The sequence below is a fragment of the Styela clava genome, chromosome 2 (genome assembly GCF_964204865.1).
Source record: "Styela clava chromosome 2, kaStyClav1.hap1.2, whole genome shotgun sequence".
NCBI classification, from domain to species: domain Eukaryota; kingdom Metazoa; phylum Chordata; class Ascidiacea; order Stolidobranchia; family Styelidae; genus Styela; species Styela clava.
Window position 1 is genome coordinate 11,043,513 of NC_135251.1, and position 19,668 is coordinate 11,063,180.

The 19,668-nt window shown below is 33.0% G+C and overlaps 2 protein-coding genes across 2 annotated transcripts in view; one reads left to right on the top strand and one right to left on the bottom strand.

The window, feature by feature from the left end:
* On the top strand, positions 1-2,617 carry LOC120336142 (carbohydrate sulfotransferase 1-like). The gene has a single exon (XM_039403750.2). It carries the CDS (start codon positions 38-40, stop codon positions 1,343-1,345), a length of 1,308 nt encoding a protein of 435 aa, XP_039259684.2. The 5' UTR covers positions 1-37; the 3' UTR covers positions 1,346-2,617.
* The window catches only part of LOC120336018 (uncharacterized), a 26,657-nt gene continuing 9,373 nt past the window's right edge, over positions 2,385-19,668 (bottom strand). Inside the window, exons 12-36 of the mRNA XM_078120489.1 lie at positions 19,486-19,585; positions 19,162-19,276; positions 18,591-18,767; positions 17,974-18,187; positions 17,521-17,623; positions 17,001-17,147; positions 16,246-16,410; positions 16,004-16,086; positions 15,348-15,438; positions 15,183-15,247; positions 14,736-14,875; positions 14,474-14,570; positions 14,087-14,154; positions 12,568-12,702; positions 12,095-12,226; positions 11,564-11,700; positions 10,881-11,016; positions 10,236-10,330; positions 9,560-9,684; positions 8,944-9,020; positions 8,255-8,389; positions 7,494-7,634; positions 6,628-6,749; positions 5,257-5,392; positions 2,385-4,718 (exon numbers count right to left, since the gene is read on the bottom strand). Coding sequence (XP_077976615.1) covers positions 4,566-4,718; positions 5,257-5,392; positions 6,628-6,749; positions 7,494-7,634; positions 8,255-8,389; positions 8,944-9,020; positions 9,560-9,684; positions 10,236-10,330; positions 10,881-11,016; positions 11,564-11,700; positions 12,095-12,226; positions 12,568-12,702; positions 14,087-14,154; positions 14,474-14,570; positions 14,736-14,875; positions 15,183-15,247; positions 15,348-15,438; positions 16,004-16,086; positions 16,246-16,410; positions 17,001-17,147; positions 17,521-17,623; positions 17,974-18,187; positions 18,591-18,767; positions 19,162-19,276; positions 19,486-19,585 — 3,089 coding nt within the window. The 3' untranslated portion in view covers positions 2,385-4,565. The remainder of the gene's footprint in view (positions 4,719-5,256; positions 5,393-6,627; positions 6,750-7,493; positions 7,635-8,254; positions 8,390-8,943; positions 9,021-9,559; positions 9,685-10,235; positions 10,331-10,880; positions 11,017-11,563; positions 11,701-12,094; positions 12,227-12,567; positions 12,703-14,086; positions 14,155-14,473; positions 14,571-14,735; positions 14,876-15,182; positions 15,248-15,347; positions 15,439-16,003; positions 16,087-16,245; positions 16,411-17,000; positions 17,148-17,520; positions 17,624-17,973; positions 18,188-18,590; positions 18,768-19,161; positions 19,277-19,485; positions 19,586-19,668) is intronic.

Here is a 19,668-nt window from a genome sequence, read left to right on the forward strand (position 1 = left end):
TTCTAGTTTTTACAGATAATATCTAATTTCACATAAAATGGGTTCAATATATTTCAAAAGCAAAACATACAACAGATTCTTAGTGACTCTTGTTCTCGTCTCCATAGTCATAATATTTATATTGATTAGCTATCAACACCAAAGTAATCTTGAGAACCTCAAATATCAACGTAAAGTAGTAGAAGTTGCATCAACATCAGAGTTAACGACAAAGGAATACGTGAGGGACATTACAAAACCAAATATAACGGAACTACAATTTAAGCCTTGCAAACGAAAGGCAGTTGTAATATTTGCCGGATTCCGAACGGGATCTTCATTTTTTGGTGAATACTTCAATCAACACCCTGCAGTTTATTATTTATTTGAGCCGTTACTAGGCGATGAAAATGACCGGATAAAACTTTTGAAAAATATTTTGAAATGTAATTATTCTGAAGTGGAAAAAATTTACGGAAAGAGAAGTAACGAAGCCGAATGGGTCAAATGCAAATCAAATGTGTGTTTCTCTGGACGAAGCAGTTTTTTATGGAGAAATACAAATCTTTGTAAAAACAAACATCCGTTTTGTGGTGTAGATGTCTTGGACATAAACGTATTATCAAAAGTTTGTCGTCAAAGTATAGCAATTGCATTTAAAGTCGTCAGATTATATCATCTTAGCGATCTAGAAGAATTTCTTTTGGATCCAGAACTTGATCTTAAAGTTTTGCATCTATTCAGAGATCCTCGGCCAGCTGTTCCATCGCGAATAAAAATGTCGGGAAATAATAAATCAGGATCAAAAATATCAAACCAAACTTTGAAATACAAACAATCAGCTGAATATTTGTGCAGATTTTATGATAGAAACTTACTTTATGTTAAAAACTGCATCAAACGCCATAATTCCAGTAACTCAAACCTTTCGTTTGCTTGCAACAGTACGATTTCTAATGCTTGGAAGAATAGTTACCTGCGCTTAACTCATGAATATATTAGTGAAAGACCGTTCGATGCTCTTGAACTGGTTTATAAATTCGTTGGAATCAATTTTGATGCGAACGTTGCCGAATGGATATCAGATCACACGAGCATTGCCGCAACAAATAACACAAAACATACAGAGAAAAATATCTCTGGAAAATTCTTTGGAACTTCGAGAGATTCAAAGAAAGTTTTAAACTCTTGGAGATTGAAAGAACAATTTGTAGATGTGGAAGCGATACAGAAACCTTGCATTAATGCAATAAAAAGTTTAGGATACATTCCCGTAGTCAACGAAACTCATTTGAAAGATATTTCATTTAGTTTGTACAATATTAATAACTCTGTGGTTGGGTCGTTTGTAAGATACCCGCCGTAGAACTGCTGATTATATTGCATTTGTGGTTGCAGGTTCAAAATCGTGTTGATCTTAGAGTTAGACCATCTTCTTAGAGCCACCCTGCCGATTTTTTCATTATTCTGCAACAGTCAATTGATGAATTAATCACTCCAACTGGGCGCTGTTCGTTACCTTTAATGGCTGTTCCGTCCAAGAAACAGCGTGAAAAATCTTATCTAAATTTTTGCCACTTTCAAATTCGTATAAATTTGTCGTTGTTTATACATGAATACTATTTGTAGATAACTACAGAATATTTTAAAAATGAATTCATTCTAGAATCTAGATTTAATTTCCAACATAAATGTTGATACGTGACAATACCGTATATATATATATATATATCTGTTATTAAAAGCACGAAAATCTAATTCAGTTATGCAGTAAATTCAGTAATAGCTTTTAACTATTCGCCAGTATCTCCGCCAGGGAATCGTTATCTTCAATATTTAATTTTGGAGTGAATTCTCGAGACCTTGCTTCAACAAATATTATCGAAATATTATCCAAAAATGCGCTGAATATTTGTAGCATTCGTGCAGGTTTTATTTCCAACATTTTTGATAATTTATTGTTGATGCATGAAATTTTTGGGGTCCTTAGAATCTTTTTTACACATTTTCGAGCGTTTTCCGTTGCCCTTCAATAATTAACGAACATAAGGAAAATAAATGACTAGCAAAAATGATTTAAAAAACCACAATTCCATATTTGCTAGTTTTCGTAATTGCTTACGATGTATTCATAAATTTAAGAACAGTTTTATTGAAGTAATTTATTGAAATTGAATAAACTGTACTTCATCAGCAATAAGTTACTAAAGCGTTTGACATTATCAGTATCAGAGCGTAGCCATCGTAATGAGTTCGATACCAATAGTCGACTACCTTAGGTGCATGGACAATTAGGATAATATGATGCATGTTATATGCTGGTCAAATGACTGCTGTAATATAGTGTATGTGGAATTTTTTCATCAATGCACATGATGCTAGGTTTTGTTTTTTCAAAAGAGGAATGATTCAAAAGTTGTTTTCTATTAAAATAAATTTTATTTAAATATCTAGTATTTGACAGATTTTATGTATACAAACTGGGACCACAGATAAATCATTCTGAATGACAAGCATATCTCAATACTTTTGATATACAATCTTTCATAAGTCATAATCGATAATTCACGACTTTGAACCCTCACTTATGAAATCATAATTGTAGTGTCTGTCTTTCTGTTAATTTGTGCACTGTAATACAATACACTGAAACACGTCACTCTGTGTTGATTGATCGAGGACATAATACCTTATCTTGTGAGTTGCGAGGCGTACTTCGAGTGTAGAAGTCTGGGTTAAATCTGTTCAATATATCTGTCCGAGGATCGAACAGCACAATAATAAATTTGGACTCGACGAAGTGCCTTAATTAACTTGATACTTGAAAAATATGTGACCGCGTCTTGGAAATAGAAGTCAGGATTGGGTCTTCCGAACACATAAATTACTGAAAGCATGGAATTCATCACTCAAAGATAGTCAAATTTTAGAAGTCTTTTATCGAAAATGAACTGTCACTAGGAAAAATTAGGGCTGGACATTTCCGAATATCTGATGATTTCAGAATCTAATCGAATGTATTTCGAATCGAATCTCGAATACTTGAAAGAAATGTTATTGTTTGTCACTTTTTAATGTGATGGGTCCTGCGATCACATAATTTACTGAGAGCATGGGAAACATGTTTCATAAAATACTCACTCGGAAGAAAAAAGGCGTATGTCAGAATTGCATTTAACAAAGAGGCTACAATAAAAAAATATTGAGGAATTCACCCCGAACTTTGAAAAAAAAAAAAAAAAATGGCGACGATTCCGAGTTTTTGTCTGAACTGATTCTAAATACCCAGCCCTAATAATAACCCAATTGAATTCTACCTTGGTTTTTAAAGTTATATTGAAATATTCGAATTTGGAAGTCAGTGTGAGCATTATCTATGTCATTTAAATAGCGCACTACGCCTAGTCGTTAAAGAATTTAATGAGTTTCATAAGTTTATAACAGCAATCAACAGCGTCATAAATAAAATTGTAGACAATTTATAAATATACACAAGGACATATATTATATTAAAATTGTAAAATACGGATGAACAAAAAAAAATTTTAACTGCATAAAAATACTCATAGTAGAGGAATAAAATAAAAAATAAAAAACTGAAAGTATATTTGAGAAAATTTGATTTTGGGTAACTTCCAATTCCAAACTGCTACGGATTTTTTAATCTAGATACACATGAATTCAAAGATTCTAAAAAATAATAATAATAGATACATACTATAGATATATATATATATAGATAAAGAGTAAATATGGTTTATATAAATCAACGAAAATCCCTATTGCAATATTATATATAAACAAAACGAAACAAAATCTATAGCAGCGATGATAAGACATTGAAAACAGTTTGCATATAACAAATATAACGAAAAAGTTAAAATAATTACATATATTGGAAAGCTGAGTTCAGCCAGTTTCGAACAGATTGCTCATTTAGGAAATTTCTATAAATTACGAGTCAAATGCGATATGACCTTGCAGTGAGGAAAGCTGAATTCTGGTTTAAATGATCACAGAATAGCTCAGTTGGGCTCTGTCTAAATTTCCTTATAAAAGATGAGCTAAAAATGATAAAAATTATGTATGCTGCAGATTTAATATTATTTTTAATAAATGTGTAATTTGTCAATATTCATTTCAGACATGCCTATATAAAAATTTTTACCAGAACTTTGAAACATCGATAGAAAATAATAAATATGTATGAAGAAATTATAAAATACAATACGCAAAAATATTAAATGCATCAAGATTAAGTAAACATGTTTAATAAGAACATCTTTTCATGTATATGCATAGATAAGAAACGTCGTAAGAATGTGTAACAGAATGCCTTGCTTACTCATTTTGCATACACACAAATTTACAAAATAGCCTTTGAGATGATTAGACATGGAGATTAAGTATACAAAGTTTAGTAAGAACATTTATGTTTCGTATATGCATAGATTAAAAAATTCTTGACCATGCTAATTAAGAAATTTCATTATATTATTCTACTTGCATATACGCATGAATATTTGAGGTGGATACCAAGGCGTATGAATAAAGCAAAACATTAATCAAACAATAATAGTTGCTTTTCATCTTGCTTTCCTAATCGCACTTATATTTTCATACAGGTTTTCATTGCCTGCCGAACCAGATACTTCTTGTGAACGACGGTTTATGGTTTCATACAGATTGAATGAATCAACATATGCCATCATAATATCGTAGCAAAGTTTATAATCATCCTAGAAAAAGGGAAAAACTCAGTGTTTTCATAATTGATATTTTTACGTCCTAATCGAATAATATCAAAATAGAATATCCTATTTATGGAATTCTTCATTTCTGTATTTTTAGATTTAATAATTTTTTTTTATCTTATTGCTATTGGAAGCTGATTTGGGAGCAAATTATATTTACATATCGCAACATTTCGCGATTATTTTTTTTTCTATATTTAATCCAAAACCACATACAGGTTAGTTAACAGGGATAAAACTAATGCTTTTGTTAACATGTTGCTTCGATTAGTCACGACGAAAATTTTATTTCATTCAAGGAATCATCAGCAGACTGAACAAAATTTGTACTCATGCCGACAAATAAAATACTAAAACAAGACTTAATATTTTCACTGATATCCAAATTTGTAAACTTTACTCAGTTTACTGTAATTAAATTATTACTGTTCCTCAATGTATCGAAAGTGTATTTGCAGTAACTTGATTTATATTATTCGTTTTAGTCACAGATGAAACACTAGTAAATATTTATACAGTTTACCTCTATTTGAACCATTCCGGGTCTACAGTCTCGCAAGTCTTTTACAGTTTGGAAAACATCGATTCGTTTTTCTACTTTAAATCTTTCACACAAATTGTATATTGCGCAAAATACGCCAGTGCGTCCTGCTCCATCACTATAAGAATAAATTTAAATTCTTTACAATCTTACGTAATAGCAAAAATATTGCCACTTCCAAAAATATGTAGATATGTACACATAAACAAAATTGTTTGTGTGTATATGTTTAATATTAATTAAATCTAACAAGCGCACCAACTCCTATTGTGTCCAAACACCGGAATGAACCTGAATTTCACAACCCATAGCTACGATAGTCCACACTCATCTAAAAACAGCAGCAAATTTTCAAACTGATTGCATGGGAAACAAGATAGCAATGCTCAAATATATGAACACGAGGACTGAAACTAATTTAACACACGATTTCCAAACTTCATGACTTTGGATCTTTTTATTAATGCCACAAGTGCTTCCAGTGACGTAATTTTTGATTGACGTAGTCAGGTGGGGAGCATGCAAATAAATGATATAAAAAAAAATTATTAACCACGCCCAAGGACAGTACACTAGCACCGGGTTGTTTATAGAATCCGTTTTAAAACCTCTCCAACTTCCGGGTAGCTTGAAATCGATATCACCAAACCGAGGAAAATCATGACGTAAGCTGACACGTTCGGCAAAGTAAATGGTGTTGCCATAAATAAAAATAAAACAGCGAAATTTTGGATGAAATATACGATCTCATTGCATTACTCAAACTCAAGAATAAATAAAATTAGCCTTCTTGCGGCAAATACAATCTTTAACCACCGGAAATTCCAAAGCAAGTGGTCCAGAGAATGGAAAGGCGATATTTTCACAACAAAAATTTTAACAATACCAACAACGAAACGAGAATATCGGTCAGAGACCGAAGACTTATCGATCGAAAGTTAGGGAATCCCCTAAAACAGCGCTCTTACTCCATAGTGACAACCTTGTGTCCCATCACTAATTTATCTATAACTCGCTAATTATACGACATAAATCATCCAAAATCGATAGGCTTCTGGTCCGACATATGATGAATGCACATGCAAAATCTGGAGCAGATTCAATCTCGCTTTCGTGAGATATCGCGTGCATTTAACAGACAGACAGACAGACCGGCAGACAGACAAATACCTATCAACATGCTTACCGATTAAAATCGATAAGTAACAATTCATAGGTCCATTTCGTGTCCGATAGGTACAATATTCTGTTAGATACGACGAGAAGTGATCCAAAATTTCGTTTTTGGTAATGCACAAAATGCAAAAGGGGAGTTGTTAGAACTTGTTATTGAATATGCATGAGATGCCTTACCTGCAGTGAACGAGCTTCTGTTGTTGTGGAAACTTTTGGAAAATTGAAACCAAGTTCAACACAGATGAGATATCGGGAGATCTTTCTGAACGCCAATTCGGATGCTGGTAATGCATGATAGGCTGACATATAATTGAAAATATGGGTTTGAGCTGGACTCGTGTTTGTAATTGTTACTTGGGCTCGTGGATTCTTGTAATATTTTATGGGTTTCCCACTTCAAATTCTAGCTCCATTTATTTAAACTGTCATTTTCAACAAAAACAATATAAAAGCTGAATATTGCTGTGGTATCTTGGCATTCAGGTGATAGACATTTTGGAGGCTACTGAACAGAATTTTGGAATTACTAAGTTGGACCAAAGCTACCGACAAACCTGAACCTAAAGTATATTTGTAAGGCTTTTATACGTAATGTTTGTCGCAATACGTGCAAAAACGTAAAAAAGACTAAATTCTCAAACTTCAGATTTAGAACTTTGTATAAAGTTTGAGCGAGTATGTCCAAACGTTTAGACACGAATATGTACTCAAAGTAATTTAAAAAAAGGATCTATAAGCTATGATAAAGGTACAGTATTAGCTATGCTTCGATTTAAACAAGCGTCATAAAAACTATTGAAATGTCTATAGGAAAATATTTACGTAGAGTCAATTGTTTCAACTCACCACAATACAATTTGAAGGGATTTTTTCAAAGATTCTCAACTTGCGGAGTAGTGAACGACTGAAGAAATGCTTAGAGATACTGGAACTTTAAAAAAACTTGGAGGCGCAGTAAACACCGACTGACTTCAAGCCATAACGATCAGAAAACAGGCTTCTTAGTGTAGTTCATTACTTCCTATCATTCCCAATATACAAACCTTTGATTGTTTATCTCTCGTGGCAATAAGTCTTCGTACGATGATTTCATTTTCAAACGTTTCTTCAATCAATTCAACTCCGATGTTGCCAAATTGCAATTTTCTGCCGATTTTATCAGGCCAATATTGGGAGCATTGTTGCTAAGAAAGCAAAAAATTAAAATTTTTTTTTTATCATATCTTCTATGCCGACATTAGATTAATTTGAAGTTTTGTTTATTCCTAACAAAATTTTTATTTGTTTTTTAAATATTATAAAAATTCAAAAAACTAGCATTTTCTGCTGAGTATCAAAATAAATTAGACTACAATTAGACAGCTTTGACGTAATTTAAAAGATTTTAGCTTCATTGAATGTTAGTCATAGAAACTAATAGTAATATTTATTGCTCCTATATTCGGTATCAAACATACCGTACGCCTATTGCAACAAAAACAAATTAAACAGACTAGTAAATTCCAATTGCGTCATGTTTTGTTCAAACCGTTTTAAAGACCATGATTTAACATATGATTACGTCACCTTGTCAGCTTTCCTCCCTCGGGGGTAGATTTTAATGTTTTATATGGGATGTTATATCTTCGTACATGTTCTCCTTCGATGTTTAAGGCAACATAACGATAAAACCAACAATTTTTAAAACAATTGTATTAAAACGAAATCTTCATGAACAAATACCTATATGATTTCCACCCCGGCATTGCCCTCTCGGGAATAACAATTTTCTCTCGATATGAAATCCTATCCTATCTATCCTTACCTGTTCTCCTTCCATTACCTGAGTCAGCATAACGATAACACTAACACCGTTGTCCATTATTGCTCGCCAAAAATATTCGACAGTTGAACTCATCGGTCCTTGGGCAGCGATCACTTTGTCTCTTCCTTCATACGACTGAAAGAATCGTTAATTAAAAGGCTACATAACTCCAGTAATTTGATTCCTAGAAGTTATATGTAGGTTTTATTGTGAAAATTTTTGGTACTAAATTACAGTAAAGATAGCCTATCGTTATGAAGTGAGAAATATATCGATTATCTGTGATTTCTCCAGTACAGACAGAGATTTTGTAACTGTAGTTAATGTGTTTATAATAGAGTCAAAAAACGACATTTGGTTTCCTATCATCTGGGTTATGTGATTTTGTGATTACAAAAGTGTCGAACAAAAACTACTCAAAGGGTTGTACATGTATATTTAGTTGGCGGCTTATATACATAAAACATTGGCTGTATATGTATGTTGCATTGGCTCTATATGTAAATGAATCGGCTGTACACGTACATGACATTGGACGGGTGTGTACATCCCTCAAATGGTTGCATATGTATGCTCAGTTTTCTAATTATGTATATTCGGTTGGTATATTTACATACAACATTGGCTGTATATACATAAATTTTTGCTGTATTCGTAATTACGTTACTGACCCTACCCAGCAATGTTACCTCCATAATAGAAGCATTGATGTACGATGTTTCTTTGTCTTCTGGCATTCGAACTATTACGACTTTGTTTCGGTTGTCTATGAATAAAGTATAAGTTTATTTTATGAATCAGAACTTCTTAGTTACAGTGATTTGGGAGTTTATTTATTTCATATAAAAATAAACTGTTGGAAGATATTTAGCAAGACTGTGAATTCGCGCCGTTTTTATTAAGTATTATGCTTGTTTAATAGAAAAAATTTTCCGATGCGAAATATACGTTATTATTATCTTGTCAAAGAGTCAAAAATACCACTCGCGTAAAGCCCATGGCAAATGCACACACATCACAAAACTCAAAACGATCTATGGAAAGTTTCATTTGAAACAATCATTCAACTTATCACCCTGCAACCGTAACCTATTCCTAAAGAATGGTTTCGCCACGCGGAAACTTCCATTGCAATCTATACAAAATTCAATCACCGTTTTATTAAGTTCAAATTTCATTTACTAGTAAATTTTATTGACTGGTATCGATATTATTTGTACATTCTATGACATTGTTAGTTATTTTTGAAGACAATTACAAGTGTTATGAAATTCAACCAATGTGATTATTGCAATACACGCTTACATGGAATTATATTTTGATTTCGATTCATTTTTCTGTACTTCTCTTCCTCGCCATCTTTCTTCAAATTCATCGGTTGTATTTCTGACAGATTTCGGAATTCTAGTAGAAGTTGATCCGCGTTCTCGCTTTAAATATATTTAAAAAATATATGTTAGTCTCATTGCTTTAAAGATTCTCTATTTAAATCTTGTGCATTCTGGACCAAGATATCTTTATTGTACACTGAGTGAACCGTCGTAAGAACCGTCTCGGTGAATTGCTAGTATTGCTCATGGGAATTAGATTCCCTTCGAAATTCCATGGGCAATAATCCGTGGGATGTGACGGGACAGCACACATCCGTATTTTCTGTGGTACAGTAACCATGATATAGCAACCTGATTACGTCAGAGCCAACCAGTCTTTATACTTAAACCTTTTAAATATTTTTCTTCGTATATTTATATCTATCTTTTATTTTGTGGTGGGACACCAGCAGGCCTGTCCTTGGGAATTAGATAATACAGGCATGAGTTGGTATGGGATGGGACAGAAAAATATGTTCCATGGACTGGAAATTTTTGTTCACGTTGTTGTAGTTTAAAATTCCACCTCCAAATCATTGTAAGGGTCGAAATGACAGATAAGATGCAATAAAATACATCGTTTTCTAAATTCACACAAGTTTTCATTATACCTTTGCATCAACTGTCGAAGCTGTTCTTCATCCATATCAGTGTCACCGAAGACATAATGTTCAACCAATAGCTTGTGCACCAAGATATATTGGTCCTGTAAATAAAATGCTCCTGTGATTATAAACAATGTTCCCTCTAATTTTTTGTAGTATATGTGCGGAGAAATTTTGGTGTGTGCGCACTTTTTTGGAAATGACTAACATTTGTGCAAAAACCAATTAAGAAATTTTGGCGTTCTAACCGGGTAATGGGTGGGCCAACAACAAACTTTCTCAAGTTGCCATTCAAGAACATTGTTACATTACATCGAAACACGTCTGTGCGCAGTAAATCTATGCTTGTGCGCAGCCTCTGAAAGCGCACACTTTAGAGGGAACATTGATTATAAACAAAGTTCGTATGTGATGTGAGAAGAAATTAATGAAGGCTTTCCTCTATGTATTTGTGGAATACATATTAATGAACTCACTGGAATTTGAAAATTAATACCAGATAAGCTATTCGTTACATTCCTTGAATGGCAGACAAAAGTGGAAGACGAACAAAACCTAATTGAAGAAATTTAACATATCGAAAAGTGTAGTGAGAGTAATATATATTCAATGTTGTTTGATTTTATACTAAATATGCAGTGATTTACATACCACGGTTTGGACCATATCTACTCTTTGTTTTCTCAATGTATGAACACATTCATAAACGTCAAAAGCGTTTTCTTTCTCAATTTGATTCAGGAGATAATCATACGCAAGGTACGTACCGGTTCTCCCGGCTCCAGCACTGTAAAATAAATATATTAAATATTGACTTCAGTTTTCTAAATCACGATATTACTAAGTCATTGAGTCTTAATATCGCCGAACATGGAATCTAACAGCTCTCGTATATTTTTGTCATTTCCAATTGAGTATTATAACAAGGTATCTGCAAAGTTTAGAAGCTCTGGTCTAAAAGCAATACAGAAGATGGCTACCTTGGAATTTATTTAAAATGCACGTCTTATCAATAGGTTAAAAACTGTATTTGTGAGTATTTTGTAGTTTTGCAATGAAAATGATTTTGATAGTCACGAAGATATATATTGTTGAAGATATAATATCAATATGTAACGTAAAGTTTTGTGATTAATATGGTGCTAACAAAACTGAATGGGACAAGATCTTTATTTGGCGCTCTCGTAGTATGTGTACCAACATGGCGCACAACCTGAATCATAACCTGATACAGATAATGTTCAGACTGCGCGCCATCTTGGTGTACATACTACGGGAGCACCCTTTGTTTTTCAATTAATTTATACATTATTTTCAACAGGTTCGTCCTTTACCTGCAATGAACTATTATCGGTGTTGAACTATTAATTTCAGAAACTGCTTTATGAAGTCTGAAAAACCCTGATGTTGTTACAGGGACTCCGTGATCAGGCCATGTAGTAAATTGAAAATGAGTTATGGTTTGCTTCGGCTGAAACAAAAAATCGGTATTTCTAACAGTGGAATCGTTTGAATTTGTTTGATTCGGAATATACTACACAGCACAATCATAGAATAAGATTGATTTTACTGCATCTAAAAATATCTCAGATAGTTGGATTCGAGAGATATAAAAGTCCAGACTAATCAATTGTTACGTGAATCACTCTGCAATGACAATGGTAATACTGCAATGGTAAACTCGTAGGCTACATAATCATCGCCTCGGTATTCGAACCTTACGAGATGTTTTGATAAAGCTTATCCGGATATCACAACTGTCAATACTTGTAACTGCAACTTCATCCAGAATAGGATAGTAAGCGATATTGGCAATTTTTGTTGGATATATGAAACGAAGTTATACTTTATTGTTGTAGATTTACCCCGTCAGTAGAAGTAGCTTCAAACGTTCTTTTTATATTACTTCCAACATGTTCTTCATTGACAGTCTTTACAGAAATTGATTTATACAATGCTGTTCTGTTAACATCTGGCCAATACTTTTCACACTTTTTCTGGAAATAAATTAAACATAAGAGTTGTAGTCATAAGTAAGCTGGTGAAAATATTAACCAACAATGTCTCAATTTATGATACGCTAAACGACTAAGTAGAGAAAGTTTGTCGTTCACAAACCGCCAAAGCTTTTAAATGAATTTTAACTCCGTGAAATTGGCTATTATCGATTTCATAAAAGTATATTTAAAGGAATATTTTTAAAAATATGTTTTACGAGAATGACAATGATAAACCCATTTGTTGCTATATCGTGCAATTTTGACACGTGTTTGAACACATTCAATAATAATATGAAAAAGCAATTTATGCGTTATTCAAAGATAAATGCAGTACCCACCTTCCCTCTTTCTAACAACCCGGTTAACATAACAATCACAGTACATTTTTGCTCAATTACCATCCTCCAGAAATCATTCACGGTATTCGGCAAAGGTCCTTGACTTGCAATGAATTTATTGCGGGTTTCATATCCCTGAAAAAATGATTTCTGATTTTTATTTTCAGCAAAACTTGTTGCATCAAAAAACTTGCTCAGAATTATTTTCAACCTAATTGAATGTAGTATGTAATTTAACCTTCGAAAAGGATGCGCAGACAGGACATTTGGGCGGTTCTTAGGACATTGATCGATTATAAATTATTTCCGCAATAGGTTTACAATATTCAATTGGACAAGCTTAATTGGTATTACCGGAATCAATTATTCTGTAAATTGCCTCTGCAAAACAACTGGGATCGCAATAGGTCAGTTGGAATATCACTTCTATGTTTTATTTTTAGCAAGAAACACAAAGGAGAAGTCCAGGACTTCATATACTTAAGGGTCATTGATTGGATAATGTAACGGTTCATATCATTTCTGTTGAAATTATTACGCCACAATGGCAAAACTTGCTTTGTGACCGTGTCTGTGCTTTGCGAGCCGGCTTGTGGCTACTGGCTGTTTTCTGTCCGGATCAGTACTTCCTCGTAACGTGGATTTATAGCCTATTTGTAAATGTTCGATTCGACATACAGTATTTAAATCATTCTTGGGTTCAATATTGATGCCGATGAGTGGTTTGTTTCATTATTTCTCCACATAACCAAGCATATTTAAGTCCGGTTAACGTTAGTACGATTTTGACGGCCATGTTCACAGCTGGTCGCTGCATTCCGTGTCAATCATCGTTGGTTGGTCAATTATTAACAGTTAAGACGCGGTAGTGTTTTCATAGTTTCCCGATTTTAATCAGCTCCCTTGGCACTGCTACTTCGCGTAATAGCCAGTTACGATCAGATTACCTGTTACCCGTCATATTATTTTAAAAGGGAACGGCGTTTAGTGAATTCCGATCACTTACCTATGAACCTCTATTTGTTTATCAAACTGCCCTACTTCGTGGAATTGTAATTAGAAGCCTATGAAAGGATTTAACTAGTAGTAACTATTTCCAGTGAAGCAAATATACTGTACGACGTTATATATATAGGCTGCTGACGGTATTTCCGTGAAATAATACTTTGACTATGCCAATAGAGTCGGATTTGATATTGTCAACACGAGTCGTTTTTTAAATGTGCCGAAATCTGTTAAAGCTTCGAGTCTATAACTCATTTTTTTCAATCCAATATTGAATATGCAACTAAGTATTACTTACTGACATGGTAAGAATAATAAACACTATAAATAGCTTATGAATTGATATTCCTTTGCAAACGTTGTCACAGTCGCCATATAGTCTACAAATCCATGCAGTACTTGCAATATTTAGAAGAAACATATCCGTCCCTTCAAAAACTTTAATCTCGCTACTTGCACATAGTATTTGACACAATGAATGATATTAAAATGATGTTTCCAATACCATACATACATGAATATACGAAGCATTTATGTAGTCTTTGTCACCTTCTCCACTCAGCACAACACGAGTGGAATCGTCTAAAATATGTTTGAAAAATCGAATTATGTTAGGCTGAATTTATTGACGTTTGCATTGTAAGCGTATTTGTTATACAGTAGCACTTCAGACGCAATGTGGTTAGCACTGGAAGTTTCCTTTTCTTTAAGAAAAGCTGAAACCGTGTTTTTGAAAATACCTCATAAAATGTAACGCAATACTATATTGCACTATTGACGCTTGCGGTTTACCTTTGTTACAAGTATGTCCTATCAATAACCTACCATATGAGCGATGACTGTTGCAAAATTGCAAAATTTCCGTCGTTTTATATCATGTATTAACTATTATATTGCTTACATGGGAGAATGTTTTTATATCTGTTCTTTTGCATCATGTTTGGACGAGATGCGATTTCTTTTGTTTCATTTATCAACGTCATAGATTTCTTCAATTTCTAAAAGAAATAGTTTATACTAAAAGTCAAGTAAAACACGAGTTAAACCATAAAATATATACGTGGACAACTATTCCAATAAAAAAATAATTTATTAACTGTTTATACTCATCAGCTTATGTTAAAAATGTGGCGATTTTCAAAATGCCGATATGAAGCTCTTACCTCAAATTGCAATTTAAACTCTTGACTGTCACTAGTTTTTATTTTGTTGTAAGTGGTCAGGAGTAACTTGGCATGTATTATTGTTTTAGGCTCTATTTCTACCGCCCCCTTTGGAACGTTTTCATATGCGCTTTCGAAATCTAAAAGACAAAATTGAACAAACTTTCAAATCTAACCAAAATAGCTCTTTTTAGAAACAACTTAGATATTTATCCAATCACGCAAACGCTAGAGCAAACTACTGTTTTCAACGTGTTAATACAGTTAATTCAGGTAATCAATCACACATTGAAGTAAAATCCCTAATTTTTCTTTTTTTTTTCTTTAAAAAAAGGAATCTGTGTTAAAATGTGATATTACAGTATTACTCATAATTGTAGCAGGAGGAAATTTCGAATTTATTATGCATGTTGGGCGGAGACCAAAATAGAATTTATATTACATCACCTGCTGGTGTTGCAGTTTCGGACATGGCAATGCTTGCGTTCGTTTTATTTTTTGATGATTGGTGCCTGGATATGATGAAATATAAAATAATAAAAGCATAAAGCAAACGAATGATCGCATCCGGTAGGAAGAAATGAATAGACACCAACAAATATAAATAATTACCTTTTGTAATAGACAAACAAGACAATTGCCCCTGCAATGATGACAACGACCACAAGAATGATAATTACTATCAGCCAGGTTGTTGAAGCAGCTGTGAATTAGAATGCAAATTTAATAATCGACAAATCAACTTTGTGGCAAAATAGATAACTTACACCAACTATTTGCTTTCATTTTAGATATGTGAACAGATTATCCGTTTTTGTAACAAATATTTTTCCAGCTTTTTCATAACAATTTGGGGTTAAGAGTACGTTTGGTTACAGTAAATTAGTACATATGACATTTTTTTTCTTGAAATGGCGCAAAAATAACACACTCTAATGTTTTCACAAGCATTTGAAGCGAAAGAAAATACATTTTCCCCGAAGTTCCATGGCAAATAGAAGATGTTCCTATATGTCATAAAAAGTGTTCCCGTCTTATTTTTCACAGCGACCACGCCAACCAAACTATTTATATGCGCATTTCGGGTCTACGTGCGCATTTAGTTAGGCCTAATCGATTGAGGGGGTTTATTCCGATTAGGAAATTTCTAAGTCGGAACTTCTCCCGCGCCTTTTAAAAATAGGTAGAACATCTCCCACATACAGTCAATGCAAAAAATCCATTTTTCAACTGTATGAAAGGATCGCTACATATAATATAATTCTTACCGTCAACTTTGAATGATTGTATAGCGCTTATCCCGAGGTGTATCTTTCCATTCACACCAGGAGTTGTTGTGACAACGAAATAACTAAAATATTGGATACTTGACGATTACTTTACGAAAGACATTTCAACTACGACTTTCAGATTATAATAATAAATTCAGATGTCAAATTTTTAGTTTACATTCAGTTAGGTGAGTTCAATTGTACTGAATAAGCATTTAGGTAAGAACAATAAATCCTACTCGTAAAATTTTCCCGCGTTTAAAGGAAAATTTTTTGCAGTAAGAACCGTCTGAGATATTTCTCTCTTCTTTCGTTTTATGTTCTGTGCTGCACTGTGAATATCACAGGAAGTTGACACATCATCACCAAGAGACACAATAATACTTTCAAGTGGAATGTTTGAGCTGTAAAAAATAAATCGTGTAAAATAGTATTAATTGAATTCGAATTTGGTCAAGTGAAATAAAGGCTAGACTGCGAAACTACAAATACTTTCTTTTTGTTTTTTATTTAATGAAAGCAATTTCAGTCAGGGATATACAAGAACTTGTGCTAATAGAGAAACGTCCAAACTAAAATGAAAATAAAATGTTTAAGCAAAAGTTGATAAAAAATACTAAAATGGCCCTATCAACTTTTATATATAGCATGTGCCAACAGTTATAAGAAATTGATAAATTTGTGCGAAGATTCGAACAAAATGCCCGACCCGACAAATAGTGACTACACATTCAACGCAACGGTCAATGTCATTCCTACTTACTGAGTTGACTTATTGGAGCTAAGGAGTAACACAATCCGTAAAATAAATAAAAAATAGAAATATTTGTTCGAAATATTAATAATTATATTTCTAACAATATTATATTTGCAGAATATTCGGATAATAGCCGGATAACAAAAAAATGTTGTATTCAAATCATATTTATGTTTATTTACTACATGAACGTTTTCATCAACTTACAAACTTGATATGCTGCAAGTGCGTACGAACCTTGCTATGGCAATGTATTTCATGCCCACATGTGGTTTGGATAATTTCGAATTTGCCTCGGCCTTCGTCAAATCCTCAATTGTAAAGTTAATGAAGGAATGCTTGTTCTGTTTTTGTTCATAAATGCCAACAATAACAAAGATGCAACTGAAAATTAAACGAACATTTTTAAACCATGGCCGGTGAATTAAAATTTCATACCAAAATATAAAGTGAATGATTCACCAGATGAAGAGCTTTCAATTTGATCAGTTTATGATTTAATGGTTATGGCTTATATGTTAGTAGCAGTATATGTATATTTCATTGGGATTTGCAGTGTGAAAAACGTATAGGAGGTAAAACGGCCGCTAACTAAATTTTTCGAAGCAACATTTTACATTACTTGTACTGTATTAGAGAAATATAATAGCTTCTCGATTTCTACATATATATTTTCACAATATTTGATCCTTAGTTATATGGTGACACTCACAAAAACATCGAATGTAGCATGCATAGGCACACATATTTTATTTACCTGACTGGTCCATTACTCTGGTCAATGGCTGGAATTTCAATATTTCTTGTTTTCGTGTCACTTCCATTCTCAAATATCTTCGGCGCACCTACGATCGATGGAGCTAAAATATGAAAATTTCAGCAATTTGTATGTACATAGTCATATACTGAATAAAACTTTGATGAATATCATCGGTATTCAAAGTACATTCGCTTGTGTAGAGCGTTGCGTGGATATCAGAATCATCTTGAGTTATTGCCAACAAATGGTCAAAAAAATAAAGGATGATAATATAAATGTTGTCGAATAGTTAACTATGATGAGGAAAGCCATTATTTCAGAAGGCATAAAATAAAGAAGATTTATGCCCTCATTACAACAACAATTCTGCAAACCGCTACATGGTTCCGCTGTGTGTTTAATAAATCTTGTGCCGAGAAATGTAAACAACTGCCAAATCTGAACCATTACCTTCTGTATCGCTTGTGCAATCGCCGACAGCTCTGGACAAAATTCCTGGTTTATCACAAGCAATCGCTTGAATGAATACGGAGTAGTTTCTATTCGGGTTGGTATGGAAGGAATAATTCTGAGCCGATTTGAGTGGAATATCGAACGTGTTGTTGTACTTCTTAGATTCCAAATCTTTAGTTCCAATTTTGACCAAAGTTGAATAAGCTGAAACCTATTAAATAAAAATAAAAAAACATGAAGGAATGTTGCATATGGGACCATTTTAGTTCCTCAATAAACCTACAATGGATTTTTATATTCATTTTCATTCCTTCTGTTTCTCTGGCATGATTCATTTAATTGTATGAAATGTCACAAAAAAATCTCAGCAAAAATCAGTCTCTTTCTAATAATTTGTATCTTAAATTTTGGATCCACGTTGTTCTATTTTTTCTTCAATTTACAGTGAAACATGTACTATATGATCTCGGAAAGCCAATTACCTCGACTCAAAATGTAACATATGAGTCCTATTGTACACGGTTTCAGCTAGTCAAGAACAAACAGTTTGAATTGAACGGGAAACCAGAATATTAGATCACTCTTTCCTATAAGAAAAATTAAAAACAACTTACCTTGAAGCCAGTGACGTATTCCGAATCGTTTGTGTTTGACCATGAAATCTTACATGTTTTATCGACCACATGCTCTTCGAGTTTGATATCGTGTATCACACCAGCTTGATCGATGCCTGTTTTCACTTTGACTCCTTTTCCGGGGTTCGGTATGCATGTTTCGAGACAGAGTGACATCTACAATGAATTGTAACAAATATCAGTCTTTCAGTTATCCAGATATACAACATGCCTTTTTATATATAAAACTCAGATTAATTGTACTGTCGTGAGCGTCTTAAAGTGGAACATTGAAATAGTGCTTGATCATGGCGTCGTAGTTAATAACAGAAATCAGTTGGATTGATAAAATTATTGTATAAACAGCCAAATATTTGATGTAATCAGTTGAATTTTATCTAGTTTGGGTCATGTTTTGGTGGTGATATTTTTCTTATCAAACAAACGTAACACAGATGAAATGGTTCTTGAAAGCAAGTTTATGTACTAATAGTAAACACTAATACAACTTGTACAAAATTATTATTTTTATCAGACTAATATTTTAGGCATATTAAATTGTTGACAATACCTTCACAGTATACAGCGATTGTTGAGTCATGTTTGTGAAAATAGTTGTATTCACTTGATTATCATATGGGGTGACCTCAATCGTTTTATTGTCGCGCTCTCCCAATAGAGTGATCCTGTTCAAAAAAAGAATGCCATTCTCAATCAAAATCTAATGGTAACCGAATGATTCATGTTGAATTAATGTACTAATATAGTGTAGCTAAACCCCGCAATTTTTATAAGCTTTTATATACATTTATGAAACAATGTACAGGAAATACCCTCAAAAATAAATCACATCCCAATAATAAATTAATACAAATTCAAACGAATAATGCTATACTTGTGTTTTATATGAGTTGCTTCCACACCGGGAATCCACCTGACTTCAATACCTGAACTACAGTTAGTTGATGATGCCGAGTATTCAGGCATTTCAATAACTGAAATAATAAATAAAAAAAATATTGAAATATCGAATTAAATAAATGAATTGGGAGCGAAGTAAAGTATAGTATTTTCTAAA